The following is an 18,499-nucleotide window of genomic DNA, read 5'->3' on the forward strand; positions in this document are numbered from 1 at the left end:
GAACAATGAAAGTCAAACTGGGTCTTACAGAGGCTCGTCGCTCCGCCTCCCTCGCTCTACTGCCCAGCGATTACCTTCTAATTAAATTAACCACCTACAAAGTAGCCGTTAACACATACACATCGCATATATTATAATTTATTAACATATTCTTCTACCAAAAGGTTGTCTGGAAGAAATGAACAGCCTTTTATACCCTATTAAAATGTGTTGTTCGAGAGCGAAGAACGCGTTTGCTTGTTCAAGACGATCTAAATGGTAAACTGTTGAATACAGCGAGATAGCTTACTGGGCGAGGACTGAATTTGCATTTTCAACCCTCGAACGAAACATACTGGTATTCTATTGCTTATTGTGTATCTGTCTGTCTGTCTGTTGTGTCATCGCGTAGTTCCGAGACGGATAGATCGATTTGGATGCGGATTATCATGTCATGTTATCACTATTGCATAATTTGAATGATTTCCTCTTAAAAGCCGGCCAAATTGACAAAAGGTTATTCAGAAAAAGTGATAAAACAAAAGTATTTAACCCATTTCTTTCCTTTTTAACCGACTTCAAAAAAAGGAGGAGGTTCTCAATTCGTCGGGATCTTTTTTTTTATGTATGTTCACCGATTACTCCGCCGTTTATGAACCGATTTTGAAAATTCTTTTTTAAAGAACAGAAATCGTAATTTACGTATAAATAAATAATTAAATTGATTTTCAATCGAGGACGACTGCAATAGTTTCACAATAAACGATTAATGAGAGAGCAAGCGCCCACGACCACTTACTTTCCCTGTTCTAAATAAACTGCTACCCTCAATAAAGTAAGAGAGCCATTTCTAGTCAAGGCTACTGCACGACGCAAATAGAAGACCCTCTGGGAATAACATCAACATATTGGACTTATTTGGTTCACGTAAAACATTAAATAACTATCTTGAAAAACAAGCCTGCATTTAAAACCTACTAAATATTTTATTCATGATTAAGTACAATGAACTTGCGTAATAAAATAATATCAATTCATCAATGACCTATATTGGCAGATGTTGTGGTAATATTGTCTCAAGAGCTGCTTAGAGGCACCCAGGCAGGGCCACCGAGTGCAGAACCATCACACCTTGGGCTTCTAGTACGGGTGTTGCAATTTGCGTAAACGAATTTTTTTATGGATTTCTTCTGTCATCTACATACATTATCTTTCAAAAGTTTCATAATACGAGTACATTCCGATATGGGCGCCACTTTGTATGTGAAACAACGTAAACTTTTATAGTTATTGACAAACTATCCAACCTGTAAGTACTAGACGTACTGGACTGGACAGTGGACAGTGCTGTGTCTCTGGCAGGCGACAAGTGCCACTCGCATGTCAGTTCGAACGTTCGAACGTATCCAGCTGGAGGTACGATTATGGACAATCGATAGACTGCAGGGAGGGAATTCGCAAAGGGGAGGCGCCATGTCGCGTCTCTTACACTTCGATAACTTGATCACATCGAAGCGTTAGATCTAATGCACACAAACAGAAACAGTTTTACGTACACTGAACAGAAAATAAATAGCACAATCGGCGGCCTTTAGTAATAACTAAAAGTAATCCCCTCCAGACAACCACATAGATAGGGAAATTAAAGAAAATCCTGATTAGAAAACTCCAGAGAATGTTTAATTTAGTTTAATTATTAAGTAAAGATGATATATATTTACTTCAAAGTACACTTTCAAATTCAACGGTATTAATATGAAAGACGATTTAAAAGAAATACGTTTTTAGGGGCCGTCCATTAATCACGTGAGGCTCAAAGGGGGGGGGGAGGGGGTACTGAAAACCTCACGAAACATCACGAGGGGGGAGGGGGGGTTCTCGTTAGACATCACGTGTATTAATTTTTTGTCAAAAATTAAGTATTTCTGAACCGATATTTTGGACGGCGCAAAAATTTTAACGATTTGTAGTATGTATACCTATATTTTTTCTAGTCAAAAATTGCCTTTACATAGACTTTCAAAAAAATACACGTGATCCAGGGGGGGGGGGGAGGGGGGGTTGGTCCCAAACCTCACCAAATATCACCAGGGGGGAGGGGGGGGTCAAAAAATGAGAAAAACGACCTCACGTGATTAATGGACGGCCCCTTATTTAAAAAATCTAAATGACTAAAAATTAACGAAATTCATGAATTTGGTCAGAAGATAAGAAGGAAAAGTAATATTCATTTGCTAGTTTTCCAGTTCTCGCATAAAATATGTAAGAACTTGGTACCGAGACTACCGAGTTTATCCTAGATGTGGGTCACGTAAGACTTTAATTTAATTCATTTATATTGCCTGGACGGACATTACTTTGGTATTTTTTTCCTTTTTACTATAAGTACATATAATTCAATTAAAGTCATATCGACAAAAAAACGAGGGGCATCCAATAATAGCATTCTGTTGAAGACATTTCATTTTTGTTATAAATATTAATTACAACCAGACAGCAAGAATGCAACTTCTATAAATACTTTTAGCATCTCTAAAAACGAACCAAATCTTGCAGATGATTGATGTTCATACATGTGTAAATGCGGCATAGCAACCACAGTAACCAGTGCCAATGTCAGAAGTATCGGAGTACAGACTACAGAGTGGAGCCAAGGAAACACGACATAAGCAGTGTTATAATCGCTGAGATATTATTTCAGCGAACATACACCAGATAATTATATATCTAATACTTATGAAGGAAAAGCTTTATAATATGACACAACAACTAAGTCAAATTATTCCCAACATCTCGCGGCCCAACCAGATAAACATGTCGTAAACAAGTTGCCAAGCATTCAAGCAGATATGTAAAGACGTGAACGCAAATATAGACACTTGGAGGCGATGTTACTGCGACGCGGTACACCGTACAACACAGAGCAAACATTTGCAGCTGTTGATGGTGTTCCGCTGTCGGAACTTCTTGCCAACTCAAAAGAGACATTATGAACTGAACTCTTAACTCAGGAAAGAGGTTATATGCATAGGGGTGACAAATGGTAACGTTTATTTCAGAGTTTCATTTGACGATATATTCATATTCGTAACTTAAAATTTCAGACTTTGGTTACAAAGACGACAAATCCAATGTGCGACTACCACGCAAACGTTATTTTTCTAAAACGAATCCTATTTCCAAAACTTAAGGTCTGTTTTGTACTCGAAATCCCTGCGGTGTTGTAAACGCAACGCTCTTGACCTGAATGCGTGGGTCGACCCACATTCAGCCCGATACCTACTAACAAAGACATCACCTTCAGAACTTTGTGCTTTTTGATACCAAATATCTACATTAATTACATCACAGGATTTGCAGATGGTCATTAAACGAAGCGAGATTCTGCAAGACACAACCTGCTCTAGACAAAGACGAGAATCCAGATATCTTTTCTAGGAAAATGGCTGACGGTTGGAAAAGTTTCGCTCTTTTAACGTCGGAAATAAAATAACGAGGCAGACATTTATACCGCCAGGAAATATTCTGCGCAGCGGAAAATATTGGAAATATAGCATTTTCCTTCAGGCTTAGAGTGCATAAATTTTATTAGCTAGCTACTCGACAAATTGCTACCTTTATATAGATTACAGTAAAACCCTCTCCGGCTGATGCGACTGCAATAATCCGCAGCTTCCTGCTCTAACAAAGTCAAACGGAATAGTATTGATTGGATTGAATTCATTCAGTTTCATCGTGTAAATTTACAGCAAACGAAAGGGGGCTAAGGTTTTGGGTAAGTATGTAGAGTATACTGTGAAAGAAAGAATTACATGATTGCTATGCATACAAATCAGGTACAGATGTTGTGTCCAGTTTTGCCTTTGTGATTGTGAGGGACAAGTACACAATTTACATAATTATAATCGTTAAATATAAGAGAGTTTAATATAACTACAATAAAAACCGGCCAAGTGCGAGTCGGGCTCGCGCACAAAGGGTTCCGTTTACAGTTAAATCAACCTATCTCAAAAACTATAAGAGATACTTTGATCAAACCAAAAATCGTTGAAAGAGTTAATTAGCATGCATCACCTCTATTTTTTTTAGAATTTTATACCCCGTAGTTATAAAAATAGAGGGGGGGGGACATACTTTTTACGACTTTGAGAGCTGATATCTCAAAAACCGTTCACTTTAAGAAAAATGTTTTTTAGAAAACTTTATATCATTTTAAAAGACCTTTCCATTGATACCCCACACGGGTATGTACATCGAAAAAAAAAATTCATCCCTCAGTTACATGTATGGGGGGCCCCACCCCCAATTCTTTTTTTTACTATTTAGTGTCATATTTTTGTAGCGGTTCATACAACACATATTCCACTCAAATTTCATCACTGTAGTACTTATAGTTTCCGAGTAAATCGGCTGTGACAGACGGACAGACGGACAGACGGACAGACGGACAGACGGACATGACGAAACTATAAGGGTTCCGTTTTTGCCATTTTGGCTACGGAACCCTAATAAAAGAGTAAAATCTGATACCAAATATTCAGGAATCATAAATGTTATAATTTGTAAAGAAAATAACCGTTTTGCTGATGTTCATGATCAGATATACTGTAACATAATAAACAAAAGCTAACACCATAACACGCAAGCATCAACATTCAACAGCAAGTGGTCTCGCGCCGCATCGAGTGTGGGGCACTTTAACTATCACCAGCACTCTCGAGGAAACACCGCTAATAAAGTGTAACTGACGATGTAGCAGCAGTGAACGTTACGACCGAATCATGCCAAGAGCCTTGTGTGGGAGAGAAGGGCCAGTGGACCCACCGCCCGTGGCCTTGCATAATAACAACAATAATACGAAGCCCGCAGTCCAGCAAAAACATGCATGTTTAATCATCTGCCAAAGCAACACAAGCCCGTTTTCCAACAATAGCAGCTTCCCAAAACATTTTCCAAAGGACATATTCTGGTTAAATATTTATATTAAAACCACAAAACAAAACGCCAAACAACAGTACAATCCGGACCAACATTATAGTTTTAATTAATTACGACTCTTAACAACAACAAATAGCAAAGTGAACTTTATCACCGAAGTGCAAAGTCGATAAGCTGAAACACATCACGCGCAATGCTTTTTACAAGGCCGATGTTGGAACGCGAACTAGAGAGAACACACCTAAAATCCAGGGGCAGAGAGGATAGTTCGGCCTGCTTGCACCATGTTAGTGGTTTCTAATGTTGGTGAGGGAAATTGAGCCTTGCAACAGATGTAGTATGGTTTATTTGACGTTGCAGGTGGGGGGAAGGGCGCGGTGGAGGGGGGAGCACGTGGCAGGCAGTAAGCTTGACCTAGTTGTAGCTGCAGCATTTCGGGCGGCCCTGCGGGGACCGAGGCCCCGTAGGGCCCTGCGGGGTCTTTGTCTGTCGACGGCACTTCGCAAGCATCGTTGCTGGGCCCTTTGTACAAACGATGGTCGATTTGATCCACGAATTGGCTTAATCATACTTTGAGGTTAGCGAAACTGAACCAAAGTTAATTTTGGAAATGGTTCAAACAATAACAAGTTAGTAACGACCGAATGGCGCAGTGGTTAGTGACCCTGACTACTGAGCCGAAGGTCCCGGGTTCGATTCCCGGCTGGGGCAGATATTTGTTTAAAGACAAATATTTGTACTCGGGTCTTGGGTGTTGATATTTATATTTAATATGTATCTATCTATGTATTTGTGTAGATATATCAGCTGTCCGATACCCATAACACAGGCTCTGCCTAGCTTGGGGTCGGATGGCCGTGTGTGAAGATGTCCCCACATAAAAAAAAAAAAAAAAGTAACAATACTGTAGTATCCTGATGTTAGTACTCCATCATACAATAATAATAAAACATTGAACCATTCATCACTAAGCCACTGGGAGAGCAACAACAACAACTGTGCAAAGATGACATGTACTGAATATGGATCAAGTTATCTGAAATAAATGAATTTAATTTAATTAAAAGATTTTCCGGAAGATCATACGTATCAAGACGCACGCGACCCGCCCGCTCCTGGCAACATGCCGTGTGCTGCGCCGAGTATCCCGGAATAATGCTAACGGTATTAATACTGCAACAGGACTGGGAAATCGCAGGATAATCTACAAAATATCTAGTCTAGATTGTTAAAATATAAAATATCTAGTCTAGATTGTTAAAATATAAAATTACCTACTACTGAAGGAGTCGTGATTAAAAATGCCCATGATTACAATAACAACGAAATTTCCTTACATTGCTACCCTACTGTAACTGATAAAAAGTGCAATATTATAGACTATTTTTTCTAAGAACAAACACACCCAAAATCAATATACAGGGTGTTAACTAGAATGCGTTTGAGCGGGAAATGGGGGTTAGTATTAGTCTAACCAAGCACGTTTCTAAGAAAAAAAACATCAGAATCTCGAATATTTATGTTTAAAGTCTAAAGTAAAGTGGAAAGTTTTACCTTAATCAAAAACATGGTCACCCTACACAAACACATAACCAATGAGACATTCGATTGCAAAAGAACACACACTGTAAATTTGTTATCAACTTCACTTTTCATAATCTATTTGATGTAACTATGATTGTAATTAATTACACAGTAGGTAATAACAATTATTAAATAAAATTGAAATTATTCATGGTGATTAATGACATACTAATCAACAATTAAACAGCTGATTGTCATAAAGTTTGATAGATCGTACAGAATATAATTTATGACTTTCTAGGAGCTCAGAACAATAATTAAACCTTTTTACTCAGAATAAGGTAAGCGTTTAGTATTCATCCTTGATACTTACCACATTTTATTTTTCTTTTATTACCTAAAGATGCGTACAGACCGGCCCAACGAACGTCCACCGATGGACATTTATCATACATAATACAGGGGCAGATTGAGCAACGAAGGTCAACAAAACCCGTTCGTTGGCGTTCGTTTGGCCGGTCTGTATGCAGCTAAAGTTAAAAGACCACAATGCATAACAGGATGATAACAGGGTCTACTTCAATGACGACTTGGTTTACTTACACTCGCTCATCTCGATTTGTGTTGTGTACTTGCGGTTGAGACGTCTTTGATGACGAATAGTACGGAAATCCTCATAATAAGTATGGCCTCACTTTAAATACCAGTAGAATAATAACAATCTCGCGTATCATAACCATCGAGTATTTATGATAGTCATTACCTTCTCTGTGGATCTAGTCTGTCAGTCAGTCATTGTTGTTTACTTGTTTACAATATTTTTTTACAATTATTACCTAAAAGGGAAAAGGTACCTACAATTCTATCTTTTGATTACCAAGCCTTGTTCCTCATTTCGTTTTATGTTGTGCTGTGCTGTGAATACGTGTGACCTATGTTATGAAGCATAAAATGAAAATGTTCTGTATTCATAAAAGATAATTGTGTATCAATAAAGTGATACTTATGGAGTAAAATGAAATGTCTACAATGGATTGGGTACTTTGAGTACCCAAAATCTCGGTAGGTACCTTGACGATGTGGCTCCACGAGTGTGGTGCAGATGCACGCATACTTTTTTATTGACCTTGGCTTTGAATTGTTTGGCCTTGATCTTGGCTTTCAAGTTCATGGTCATTCTGTCAAACGTACCTAAACCTGAATAGGGTGACTATGAAATTTTAAAATGTACTAAATAAAACTGTTTTATGTTGGTCAGCTTAAAGCAAATAAAATACGTTTTTTAATGTCTTATCGTGTTCAGTATCATCAGCTGTATCTACCATTTCCCGCTCCAACGCAATTAAGTTAACACCCTGTAAATAGATATAACATTGGGTATACTTAACGTGACCATACGTCCCGCTTTGGGCGGGACAGTCCCGCTTTCAAGCTGTGCGTCCCGCTGTCCCCCGCGAGGGCAAATATGTCCCGCTTTCGTAAACAGACCAAACGATAATTTAAATTACCTACATTTTGCAACTTCATCCCATATTTTCTTTCTTTCTTTTAATCATTTGAGACAACTGTTTATCTTCTTATCACTTACTCACATAGACTATAGGGAGTAATATGAGTCCGAGTTCCACCGAGACTCCGCGAGTTACTTCGTTCAGTGACGATCGTTGACTCGCTCTTGCTCTATCGTGTATATAAATTTATCTCGCTCACCTACCGATTCCTAACAAAGAAGAAATGCGTGGGAGTACATGGCTTCCAAAAAAGTAATCTGTATTAACTTTTATGAATGTGAAAATAAGATAAGATCCACTATTGATAAGAACTTTAAATTAAACTACTCAAATCTGTCTGGTATTAGAACAACCAAAAATTCCGAAAAACTTTTTTCCGAATTGAAAACACAGAATATGTACCTAATTTACAAAATATTGCAATAACGATTTTTTTAAAATCGAATAGATATAATAATCACGAAGGTTTGTTATTACGATTGTTAAATACACGATCGTTAAAAAATACGATTACTTTAGTATACGAAAAATAAAATACAGACAAATAAATCACAAAAATATCAAGTCCGGATCAAAAATATGATAATTCGTGATTTTGTCAAAAATAAAATGAACGTTTCAAAAACTTTAGAACCCAAACCTAAAGATAGATATGCGACGACGATCAAAGCAAGGAGGAGCGTGTTAGGTGCACATGCACATAGATAACGAAAAACAAAGCGGAACGTTTCAAATATAGAATAAAAATATTGTTAAATAGAAAACTATTTGTAGTATTTGTTGTTAAGTAACACAACAAAGCAAAGCAATTGCTCGGATTTTTACGGTGTTTAACCTTAAAAACCTCAGGACCTAAAGATAGGTGCGACGACGAGCAAAGCAAAGAGGAGCGTTTAGGTGCACATAGATAAAAATCGAAGCGGAGCGAAGCAAAAAAATATTTAAATTGTTAAGTAAGTTACATTCGGGGATTTGTGTTTTTGAAATATTAAAACTTCGGGATTCGTTATTTAAACAATTCGATATAATAAAACATCAAAATTATAACATTCGAAAAATTTACTTTGGCCACTTTAATAAATCTGTTGTTTGAAATTTCGTTTATCAACTATTCGTAATTTTCGTTATTCGGAAACTTAAAATTTACTAGAACTGAAATTCATAATTTAAAAAATCGTTATTTTCATAATTGTAAAAGAGTAATTCGGATTTATGTAGTGTACCCGTCTGGTATATTCATAAAAACATAGTACCTAAGTACTTAGGTATCCTAAATATACCAACTTTACAAGATTATTAGATAAATATAAAAAAAATGGTCATTCACCATTCATGCATCTCTTTCACATTTCTATCTTTCATCGTAGGGATTGAACTTTCAATTGATGCACTGAGCGAAAAGATAAGAAAGAAAGATAATATATGTATCTTTGAGGGATATGAAATTTCGCAGGTGTCCCGCTTTGACAAAAAAAAATAATGGTCACGTTAGGTATACTCCGTACACAGGAGCAATGTTGATCAAGATCTACCAGACTAGCCAAGTATGCATGATCATAATACGTATATCGTATAACCTTTAAATGGGATAGGGCGTCTCTCCCAAGGTTCATCGACTGAAGACAATGCCCCAGACGGGACGCTCTATGCCACCTATACAAGAACAAGAGCTTACCAATAAGGTTAAACTGGACTGTAAAGTTTTAAACAATAAGCGGATAAAATTTTCTATACAAATACGGTTACAGACAGAAGAAGAAACTGAAATGACCAACCTATTACACCTTACACCCCATATATTTTCCGTTTGGTCAATATGGACGTATTTACACAACAAGATAATCATTAGAATCAATCGAAGCAATGGAAAACCTGTAGCCACATCATCGATAATTCTTCTATTCGAAGCAATTGGGTATAAAGAATTAATTTTGGACAGAACTCTCAATTTCACTGCACACACAGCTTTCAGCATTCATCCGTGAAGCTCGGAACAAGTACTCGATGGGGGGACATCATGTACACACACGAGCCAATACATTCACATTCATAACGGGATAGTGGAGATCCGAGGGTATCTCCCCCATTCATGGACCAGGGGTCACTCTATTTGACAAAAAACTAAGTTTCGGAGCGGTACTGCGCGAGCCATGACTCTATCTCGTTGAATTAAACGTGCGATTGCACGCCAGCTCTGGTTCTTTTGTTTTTCCTCAGTATAGAGTAACCCTCCTGTCCCTCTGGCGGCTCTTTTTTTGTGTGAGCTCTGTCGACCATTCTTATCGTGTTTTGGGGTCCTCTTTGTAACGCGTATGTCAGTAGTTGTCGCACGAATTAACATTGAAAAAAACTTAAACATTTTCCATAATATTTCTCGAATGCTAATTCGGTCGAGATGATTATCAGCAGAAGTATAGTTTGCATATTAAACTGTTCTTTGTTGTTCTAGTCCTTTACAAGACGCAAGACAGCGTATATGAACACGTTAGTTGGTCCTCATTTGCACACACGTGACTAAGAAGGTAAGAGACAAGACCTCACTCCTGTTCTGGCTCTAACAGCCGTACATTTTTATGAAGAATTATTCGCATTGTGCAATGCCACATAAATTTTGGTATTCAAGCAACCTTTGAGAAAGAACTGAGGTGAGGTTACCCGGGTACAATATCCCGGCGACATTGAACCGATCTTTGGAAACGAACCCTGTAACGTCAACTGGACCGGGGAATGTAACAACAAAATAATTACAGCAAACCTTGTAAAGACGCGTAGCGCTCAAAATGATAAATAGGTGCTGGTGAAGTAGATTGGCTGATTGTGAGGAAGTATAAAAGAGAACTACAGCAAACTATGTCTAAGTAACCGTTTTGCAATATACATACAATAACAGTACCTATTTAAATACTTCATCCAAAGAGATGGAAGGTACTTTTTGCGCATGTGGTATTTTTATCTACATGAGTAAATTCAATAAAGGCACATCAATATGGGTATTCAGTGAACCAATAAAGGTCACACACAAGAAGATAAAATATAAGCACTTTGCTCGTAAAAGAAGCTGGCCAATAACGCGACATACAGCGAAATGGCATTCGATATTAACTCTCGTGTTTCAACCTTCACACTATATCGATACCTAGTCAGCATAAGAGAAATGATTACACTTAATTGTACTGGCTTCATCAAATCAGGTGTAACAAGAAATACACATAGGTATACCAAACGAACGTCGATTTCAACTTCACAATATCATCAATCCCAGTGTCCCAGACAATAGTGAGCTTAAACATAAATGAAATAAGGATTTGAGTGAAGGCACGGTAGGGTAACGAGTGTTGAAGTGTGTGTGGTGGTGTGAGCCGTATCTTTACGGACGAGTAGGCTTTACTTGTAACGGGATAGGCCATTGCTGGTGCACAGGTGCTGGGCAGTGCACGGGGTAATTGTACTTGTACCACTATGTTTACTAGTTGCGTACTAGCAGCCGCCATGTCTGATCAAAAACTTATAGTACTCGCATTAGAAAGTCGCGGCACACAACATGGATTGGATTTAACGGCTAATTTCTTTCCAGATACTACTAAAATATTGAAGGAAAGCCTTTTATTACTGGCTCATTTCTGCTTAATAAGAGACAAATGAGTGTCTTTGACAAAGCCTTTGTTGGCTTCGATATATTGTAAGGACGCGTCGCGTAGAAAGTCGATATTTACTTGGTAAATACGCTCGACTATTTTCCGCAATTGAAGAATAGCTGATGAGACGGGGCTTCGACATTGAACGCGATACTGAAATCACTTTATTTATCAAACATTATGTTGGATTACGAGAATCTGAGAAGGAAATCCCTTCGATAAATCAAAATACATGTACAAACATGCACAACTGGCACAAGGTTATCCTGACATGCAGTAGTACTGACGATGAACTCAATATTTTAATTACAGGACTAGAAAACACATGAGACTAAACACGACCCTTAGCAACCGAATGAGATGCTGTTATGCAATAAAGAACATCATGTATGTTCCAAATCATTTCTTCCATTCGCCCATCCACTCGCGCTTGCACATCCATCACGGCAAAACACTCCATCGCCGATAATTGAGTACTCCACATCGCCATTAAAGAGCTAGATTAGTTCTGTCGCTTCAATCGCGATAGCCGGAAGCGACGCTGTTAGCATTAGCCGTGATGAAACTAATGAAAGATGTGACAAACCCTGCGCTCATTGCATCGCATGAGTAGTGCGTGCAGTGTTGCTATGAGGGGCAGCCAGTGTGTTGCCATGCGGTCAGCCAGCAGTGTTGCTAGCTGCGACGACCTCGACTCGAGGCGAATTCATGTCACTCTGTTTTCAATCGATCTGTTTCGGTTTTGCTGCATCGGAAGCCGGAACACGCTTTAAAGGGTTTTATGAGCAGAAAGGTAATGCTCTGCAAAGAGCGAGTAAGAGCAGGAACTTATTAAGGGATCTGATGCATTAAAAACAAAACAAGCAGGTTGCGTAGGTGAACATAAAGAAATATTATGTATCAAGGAAAAATTAGTGCTGATATGTCAACACTCCATGAATGTGGTATGAGCCAATGAAAAGGGAAATCAAAATGCCAGAGTCAATGCCAAAAGTGATGCCGTAAGGGATATTATTAATTTAAATATACACATATCTAAATAGGTAATTGCCAACTGATAGCTAGCCAGTAACACACACATTAAGTTGCTAACTATAAACCATTAAGCCGTGGTATTGGAAATTAAATGGTACAACAAGAAAAATACATTAGGAAATCTTGTCTGCATTAACTATTTCTAATGCCAATGAAATTTGTATCTACAAATTGCCACATTATTTCACAAACTAATCAATATGCATGCGATATGTTATAATTTATAATTAATCGTATCGTATGTGGCTTTAATAGACCTTGAATAAAGTGCATAATACAGGAAGTCAATACATACATTACACAACATAACCACTATTTGTTTTAGATAGATTATACAAATATTTCTTTTTTTGACCATGATACCTATTATATATCGTAACAAAATAGGTAAATCGATAAGCGTGCTTCACGCAATACCGATTATAATTTTTACATAAAATGCATGCATTTTACAAAATTATATACTTAATTTCCAAGTAAAGAGTTACTCTATCGATCTACAAACACTAACTAGCCCGAGTTAGCTACTCAGTAAGTAGCCTCCGTAGTTCTCGAGTCAAGATTTAAACGGATTCCTCAAAGTTTCAGAACTTTGCACTGAGTTGTTCCTAGAACTAGACCCGTGCTGTTGACTTCAAGCCACCACCGGTGCTGCAAGTCACACAACGCGGTGTGTCAATAGACTCAATAGTCAATAGGTGGTGTGGTTCTTGCGGACAACTTCTATAGGTATACGTTAGGTTATTCCACAGTCGCTTTGAAGCCACTCAATCATTCGCTGCGGCGGTGCTAATGCTTTGCCTGCGGTTTCCTGATTGTACTTTAGGGTGATGCATTCAACATAGTTAATAACTGATACGAGCGATACCTAATGTTTTTTATGGACGAAAGTCGAGCGACTGTACAGTTGATTGCATTTGCCCATGTGGCACGGCGTAAATAACATTTACACAATTCAAAATGGCAATTAACTGGGTCCTCGTTGTCCTGCTGCAGTTGTCACCTGTAAAGAGGCTTGTCACTGCTCATTGTTGAATGTCACAGCCTCATAGGTAACTACATAGTATCACCTAGTATACAGCGCAACTGGATAATGCGCACGTAATAACGGACTACGTTTGCGGGTCGCCGCTGTTGGCTGATATTCCAATTTCCCAGAATCTGACTCTGTTTTGTGCTTTTAGTGAAGTAGCTCCATTATCTTTATTAGTCCACAATATGTTCGACAGGGATAACGGTCAAAAATACAAAACGTGATTGATTATTGTCTTCTCTGGAACCTTTGAACTACCGCTCTGTACACTAGACCACCTTACTGGCATAAAATATCCAGTACAGTGCCACCGCACAGAGTACAGTGACCCCTGCGGAAACAGAGATGTATCACTTCTGTTTTTCCGCGAATCTCCGTCGTGACACACAACGTAACTGAAAAGCTTATCCAGGAGACTACTGGATGGAACCCACAAGAAGCAAATCAACAACAAGCACTCATCTTTGTCACACGGGCGGCGAGGGAAATTAGGGTTACTCTATATTGAAGAAAAACAAACGTACGAGAGCTGCCGTGTAATCGGCACATTTATTATTTATTTATTTAATACTTTATTGCATATAACATAGGTGTACAAAAGGTGGACTTAATGCTAAAAGCATTTTCTACCAGCCAACCTACAGGAGGTACAAGAAAACAAGTAGAAAGGTATTACAACGAGATGGAGTCGTATCTCGCGCAGCCGTACTTAGCTTTTCGTCATATAGAGTAACCCCGCAGGGACGCATAATTAGTTGTCGAGAGCAGACCGAGTCTAGACATGAAATTGGGTGCAAGTGTAGCGACAGTCTGGTGGTTGAGGGTGTTGCCCGCGCTGCTATCGACCGGGTTCACAACCTGGCGGGACGCACGGGTACCTCGGGTCGGCTAGACAACTTCGCGATTGAAGTTATGTTCAAGATACGAGTATCTGAACGGAATAGAATAGTTAAAGGAGATTAATAGGCAATGGCTTCGCAATCAGTTTATTGGGCAAGGCAGATAGAAATTAAAATATAAAAAGTATACTTAGGTACAAATGGTACAATAATACCACCTGCTTATTCGTTGAAGAAAAGGTCATCCATATAATATGGATTGTCTCATTGACAAACTAAGATTAATAGTCTGTGACCTATTTGCATGTATACAAATGATGATGGGCACCAATATATGGAATCTGGGACCAGCACCAATGGAAATGAGTGATACGTCGTTGAAAAGGTATTTTTTTGCAGAATATGAATAACGGAAGCGCTAGTCTTGATTTACTGTCCAATTAGAATAATCGTACCTTGAAAGTTTTTATATTTTATTTCTGTAATTTTTGTTAGTTTTTCACATTCATTTTTAATTTTTATAACAAAATGATCATATTTCATATAATATTATATTTGTTTATTATCTCAGTTAATAAAACCAGTTGAAAGTAATTTCTCCAATTTCAATAATACGTGTTTACGTGTATTACGCCCTAACTGTCATTAGGAGAGAGAGTGCAATGCCATAGAAAAATACTTCCTTCCGACGAATATATTTCAAAATGGACAACTTATACGAATTTGTCGCCATAATACTTTTTTGCTCACTTGAAAAGAGCTATCCAACGATGTATGTCTCATCTTTATTGGACATAGGTCCCAAAACGCCCATTGTCATTTACAAAAGAAAGGTGGCTCCAAGGGTCAAGAGTACAATATAGGAATGCAGGTACAGACTGCTGGGCAGGCTTACCCCAAGGAGCACACATCATTTGGCCTTCCTCATCAAACCACTTCAGGCTACCTATCTACAGTGTCCTGATAGATGCCTATTGGAGAGCATTCTATTTTGTGATTGGTTCATGGGCAAATAAGGCTGTCATGTAGAAATGAGAGATAAGAAATCCAGTAGGACCTCTATAAAATAGTATTTAATGTTACATAAACTAATAATTAAAAATTCAAAAACGTACGATGTATTCATAAAGTCTTTAAAGCGATACCTAATTGAAAAGAGCTACTATACAATAACAGAATTTTTTGATGATAATGGTGAATCATAAGTAGTCGTAATTTAATAAATAGTCTCTTCTTAATTAAATGTTAATTTGATTAATAGATGATATTTTTTTATTTTTATTTTTAACTATAATAATTCAATGTATATTTATATCATTATTTAGTAGTGCTTATCAATATTATTTAAGATTTTAATAATTTATTATGATATTATAATTTTTTGATGAATATTGTTAATTTGTATAGCTATTTATAAAAATTGTTATTACCTTATTCAAAATATAATGCATGTTATGAGATAAGGAGGTACTTAAGTAATTTTAAGCCCCTCTGGTTGCTGCGCCCTTACAGGGTGTCACATTTGTAACTAATGAACTCATTACCACCTAATTCCACAATGTGACTTGCAATAAATGAATTTGAATTTGAATTTAAACTAGAAAGCTCGATCTTGGGGTACCAACTTGGATATAAAGATCTGCCTCATCCAGGCCATGGGGACATTGATGATAGGGACATGATGATGTCATCAGTGTAGCCCAGTGTTTTTAATTTTTTTCATGATGCAACCCCCATGGTTTAAAAAGTATATTCTGTGACCCCCTTGACCCTTCCTTTTTTTCATGTATGTACATTATTTCATTAGGTTTTTTCATATTATTTTATTTTATTATTTTCATAGCAAGGTTCACAATAATAATACTGTAATTATTATTTATAGTCTCCAACTAAAGTATCCAGTTTCTATCAGACCTCTGGCAACCCCCCTACAGACCCACAGGTTTAAAAACACTGGTGTAGCCTGACAATAAAGAGTAGAAGAGAAAGAGATGTCATTCTGGTTTTATTAATATGATAATGTGAATGCAAACCTTGCTATGAAAACACCTAATGAAATGTATTGGAGTGTGATTGATTGACTCTCTGAGCTTTTTTAACCCCTGAGTACAAAGAGTGGTGTTCTAAGTTATACCATACCTATTTCACTGTTTTCAATATAGCCAACCTTGCTAAAAAAATAGTAAGTGCAAGTCAAACTTCGCTGTGAAGGGTTTTGTACCAACCCAATGCAATATTTAGAAATCTTATAATACAAAGATCACTTCTACATAGGCCAAGGGGCTAGGGTTAGGTTTAATAAAGAACCAAAATCTTTTAATTTTTATATCATTATTGAAAGTACCTAATTAGCAAAATGAATCTAAAATCCAATGACAATAACTTTGCAACGGAATATTTGCCTAATACAAAGTGTCTTTGATTTTACTGTAATTTCATTTTAATGTAGTATGTAACAAAAAACAAATACCAGAAAAAATATGAATTGCGTTATGGTACCCTTTATCACTAGGTGAGCAATGCACCATTGTATGCTTGTTCATGATTATGAATAATTAGTAAGATGTCTGTAATGATAGTGTAATTATTACTGAGCCCTGTCCCGGAGCACAGACTACAGAGATAAGGGGACACAGAAGAACACAGAAGAAAAAATATGTATCAACAAACCACTACAATGGAATTATTTCAGCATTAGCCAATATATTTTAAATAACTTATCATGGAGATGTGTCAGTGAATAAGTAATAAAAAGGGTCCAAGAAGATCCTCGTACCGAAAAGGGAGCAGTCACCCCTAATTTTGGATTATAGTTACAAAATATACGATCAGCTGATTTCTTTGTTTGAGCGATGCGAAGTGTGCTGACAGCTCCAGAAATCGCTGTAGAGATGTCTCACAACGCATCAGACTCTCCACACACTATATAAATACCAACAAATCTAGTCCATTCACTGTAGATAACACCAGACCGTCGTGATAAACAATTTTACGAACAAATACGCCATAAACAAACCAAGAAAGTTCTTACCTTTGTAGTGAACTCGGAGATTATTTTGCGACAGCCCGATGTAGCTGAACTTGTCCTTGGTACTCCAAGATCGCGGCAAAGGAGTCTCATCTTCATTAACATTAGGATAAAGCAATTTTAATCGATCTACTGTATCACTTTGCACTTGATTTTGGGAATCCATCGTTCCCCGTCCACTACCCATTGCAGCCATTTCTAATTTCTGGTAATTTTATGTCAAGCAAGTGACGTCATATCAAATCCACAGCTTGAGTTTGTGATAGGTGGCAGCACTGCGACGTTGACAGTCCATAGACAAAACCGCACTTGGCGGGTGAAAATGGAACATCACTAATCGAATCATCATTAGGTCCGCCCCGCGACGAGGTCCATCAACTCTACTCCTAACCCCAACTAGGTACATCAATCACCAATGGCCCTACAGTGTAAATGTGGATTGTGGACTGTGGTCCAAGTTTGTTAGCTCCAGTAACTCCTGCACCTCCTACTGTGGGAGTACGTGCTACATTTAGACCCCTATAAATATGGTAGGTAAGTATATGGGATAGGTAGGTACACTTATGTTACACACGCTTATCTCCACTACCCTCCAATCTGGTTTCATCCATACGTGATAATCACTACAGCAACGAAATTCTTATCAATACTACTATCGCTTTTTAAACTTAGCCGATATCTAGTGTGTCTAATAAGGTACTTTACTTTGGAATATTATAATATGCAAAGTTCACCAAAGTATTTAAAAACCATCGAATTAACTGTGGCTAAGAAGCTCAAAGAAGTCAAGAAGAGTTCTAGTGAACTTTATGAAAATGAACAGGGCTACAGAGATCAAATATTGGAGGTAAGCACATATTCTACCTAGCCTAGGTAGGAATATTACATATAAGTACCTAGTTTTTAGGTTTTGGGAAGGTTTTCCTCAAATAAGCACGTTTCGTTTCGTTTCTTTACAGATTTACCAAGAAGCATTT

The 18,499-nt window shown here is 37.6% G+C and overlaps 1 protein-coding gene across 3 annotated transcripts in view; it reads right to left on the reverse strand.

Moving 5' to 3' along the window:
* Positions 1–17,763, reverse strand: part of LOC105390300 (ran-binding protein 9) — a 39,078-nt gene extending 21,315 nt beyond the window's left edge. Inside the window, exon 1 of one of the 3 annotated variants that reach the window (XM_038105779.2) lies at positions 17,526–17,763. In XM_038105779.2, the coding sequence (XP_037961707.2) occupies positions 17,526–17,718 (193 nt within the window). In that variant the 5' untranslated portion in view covers positions 17,719–17,763. The remainder of the gene's footprint in view (positions 1–17,525) is intronic. The other 2 variants (XM_038105781.2, XM_038105780.2) reach the window with 2 other exon arrangements.
* Between the last annotated feature and the right edge of the window lie 736 nt (positions 17,764–18,499).

The sequence above is a fragment of the Plutella xylostella genome, chromosome 19 (assembly GCF_932276165.1).
Source record: "Plutella xylostella chromosome 19, ilPluXylo3.1, whole genome shotgun sequence".
NCBI lineage: Eukaryota > Metazoa > Arthropoda > Insecta > Lepidoptera > Plutellidae > Plutella > Plutella xylostella.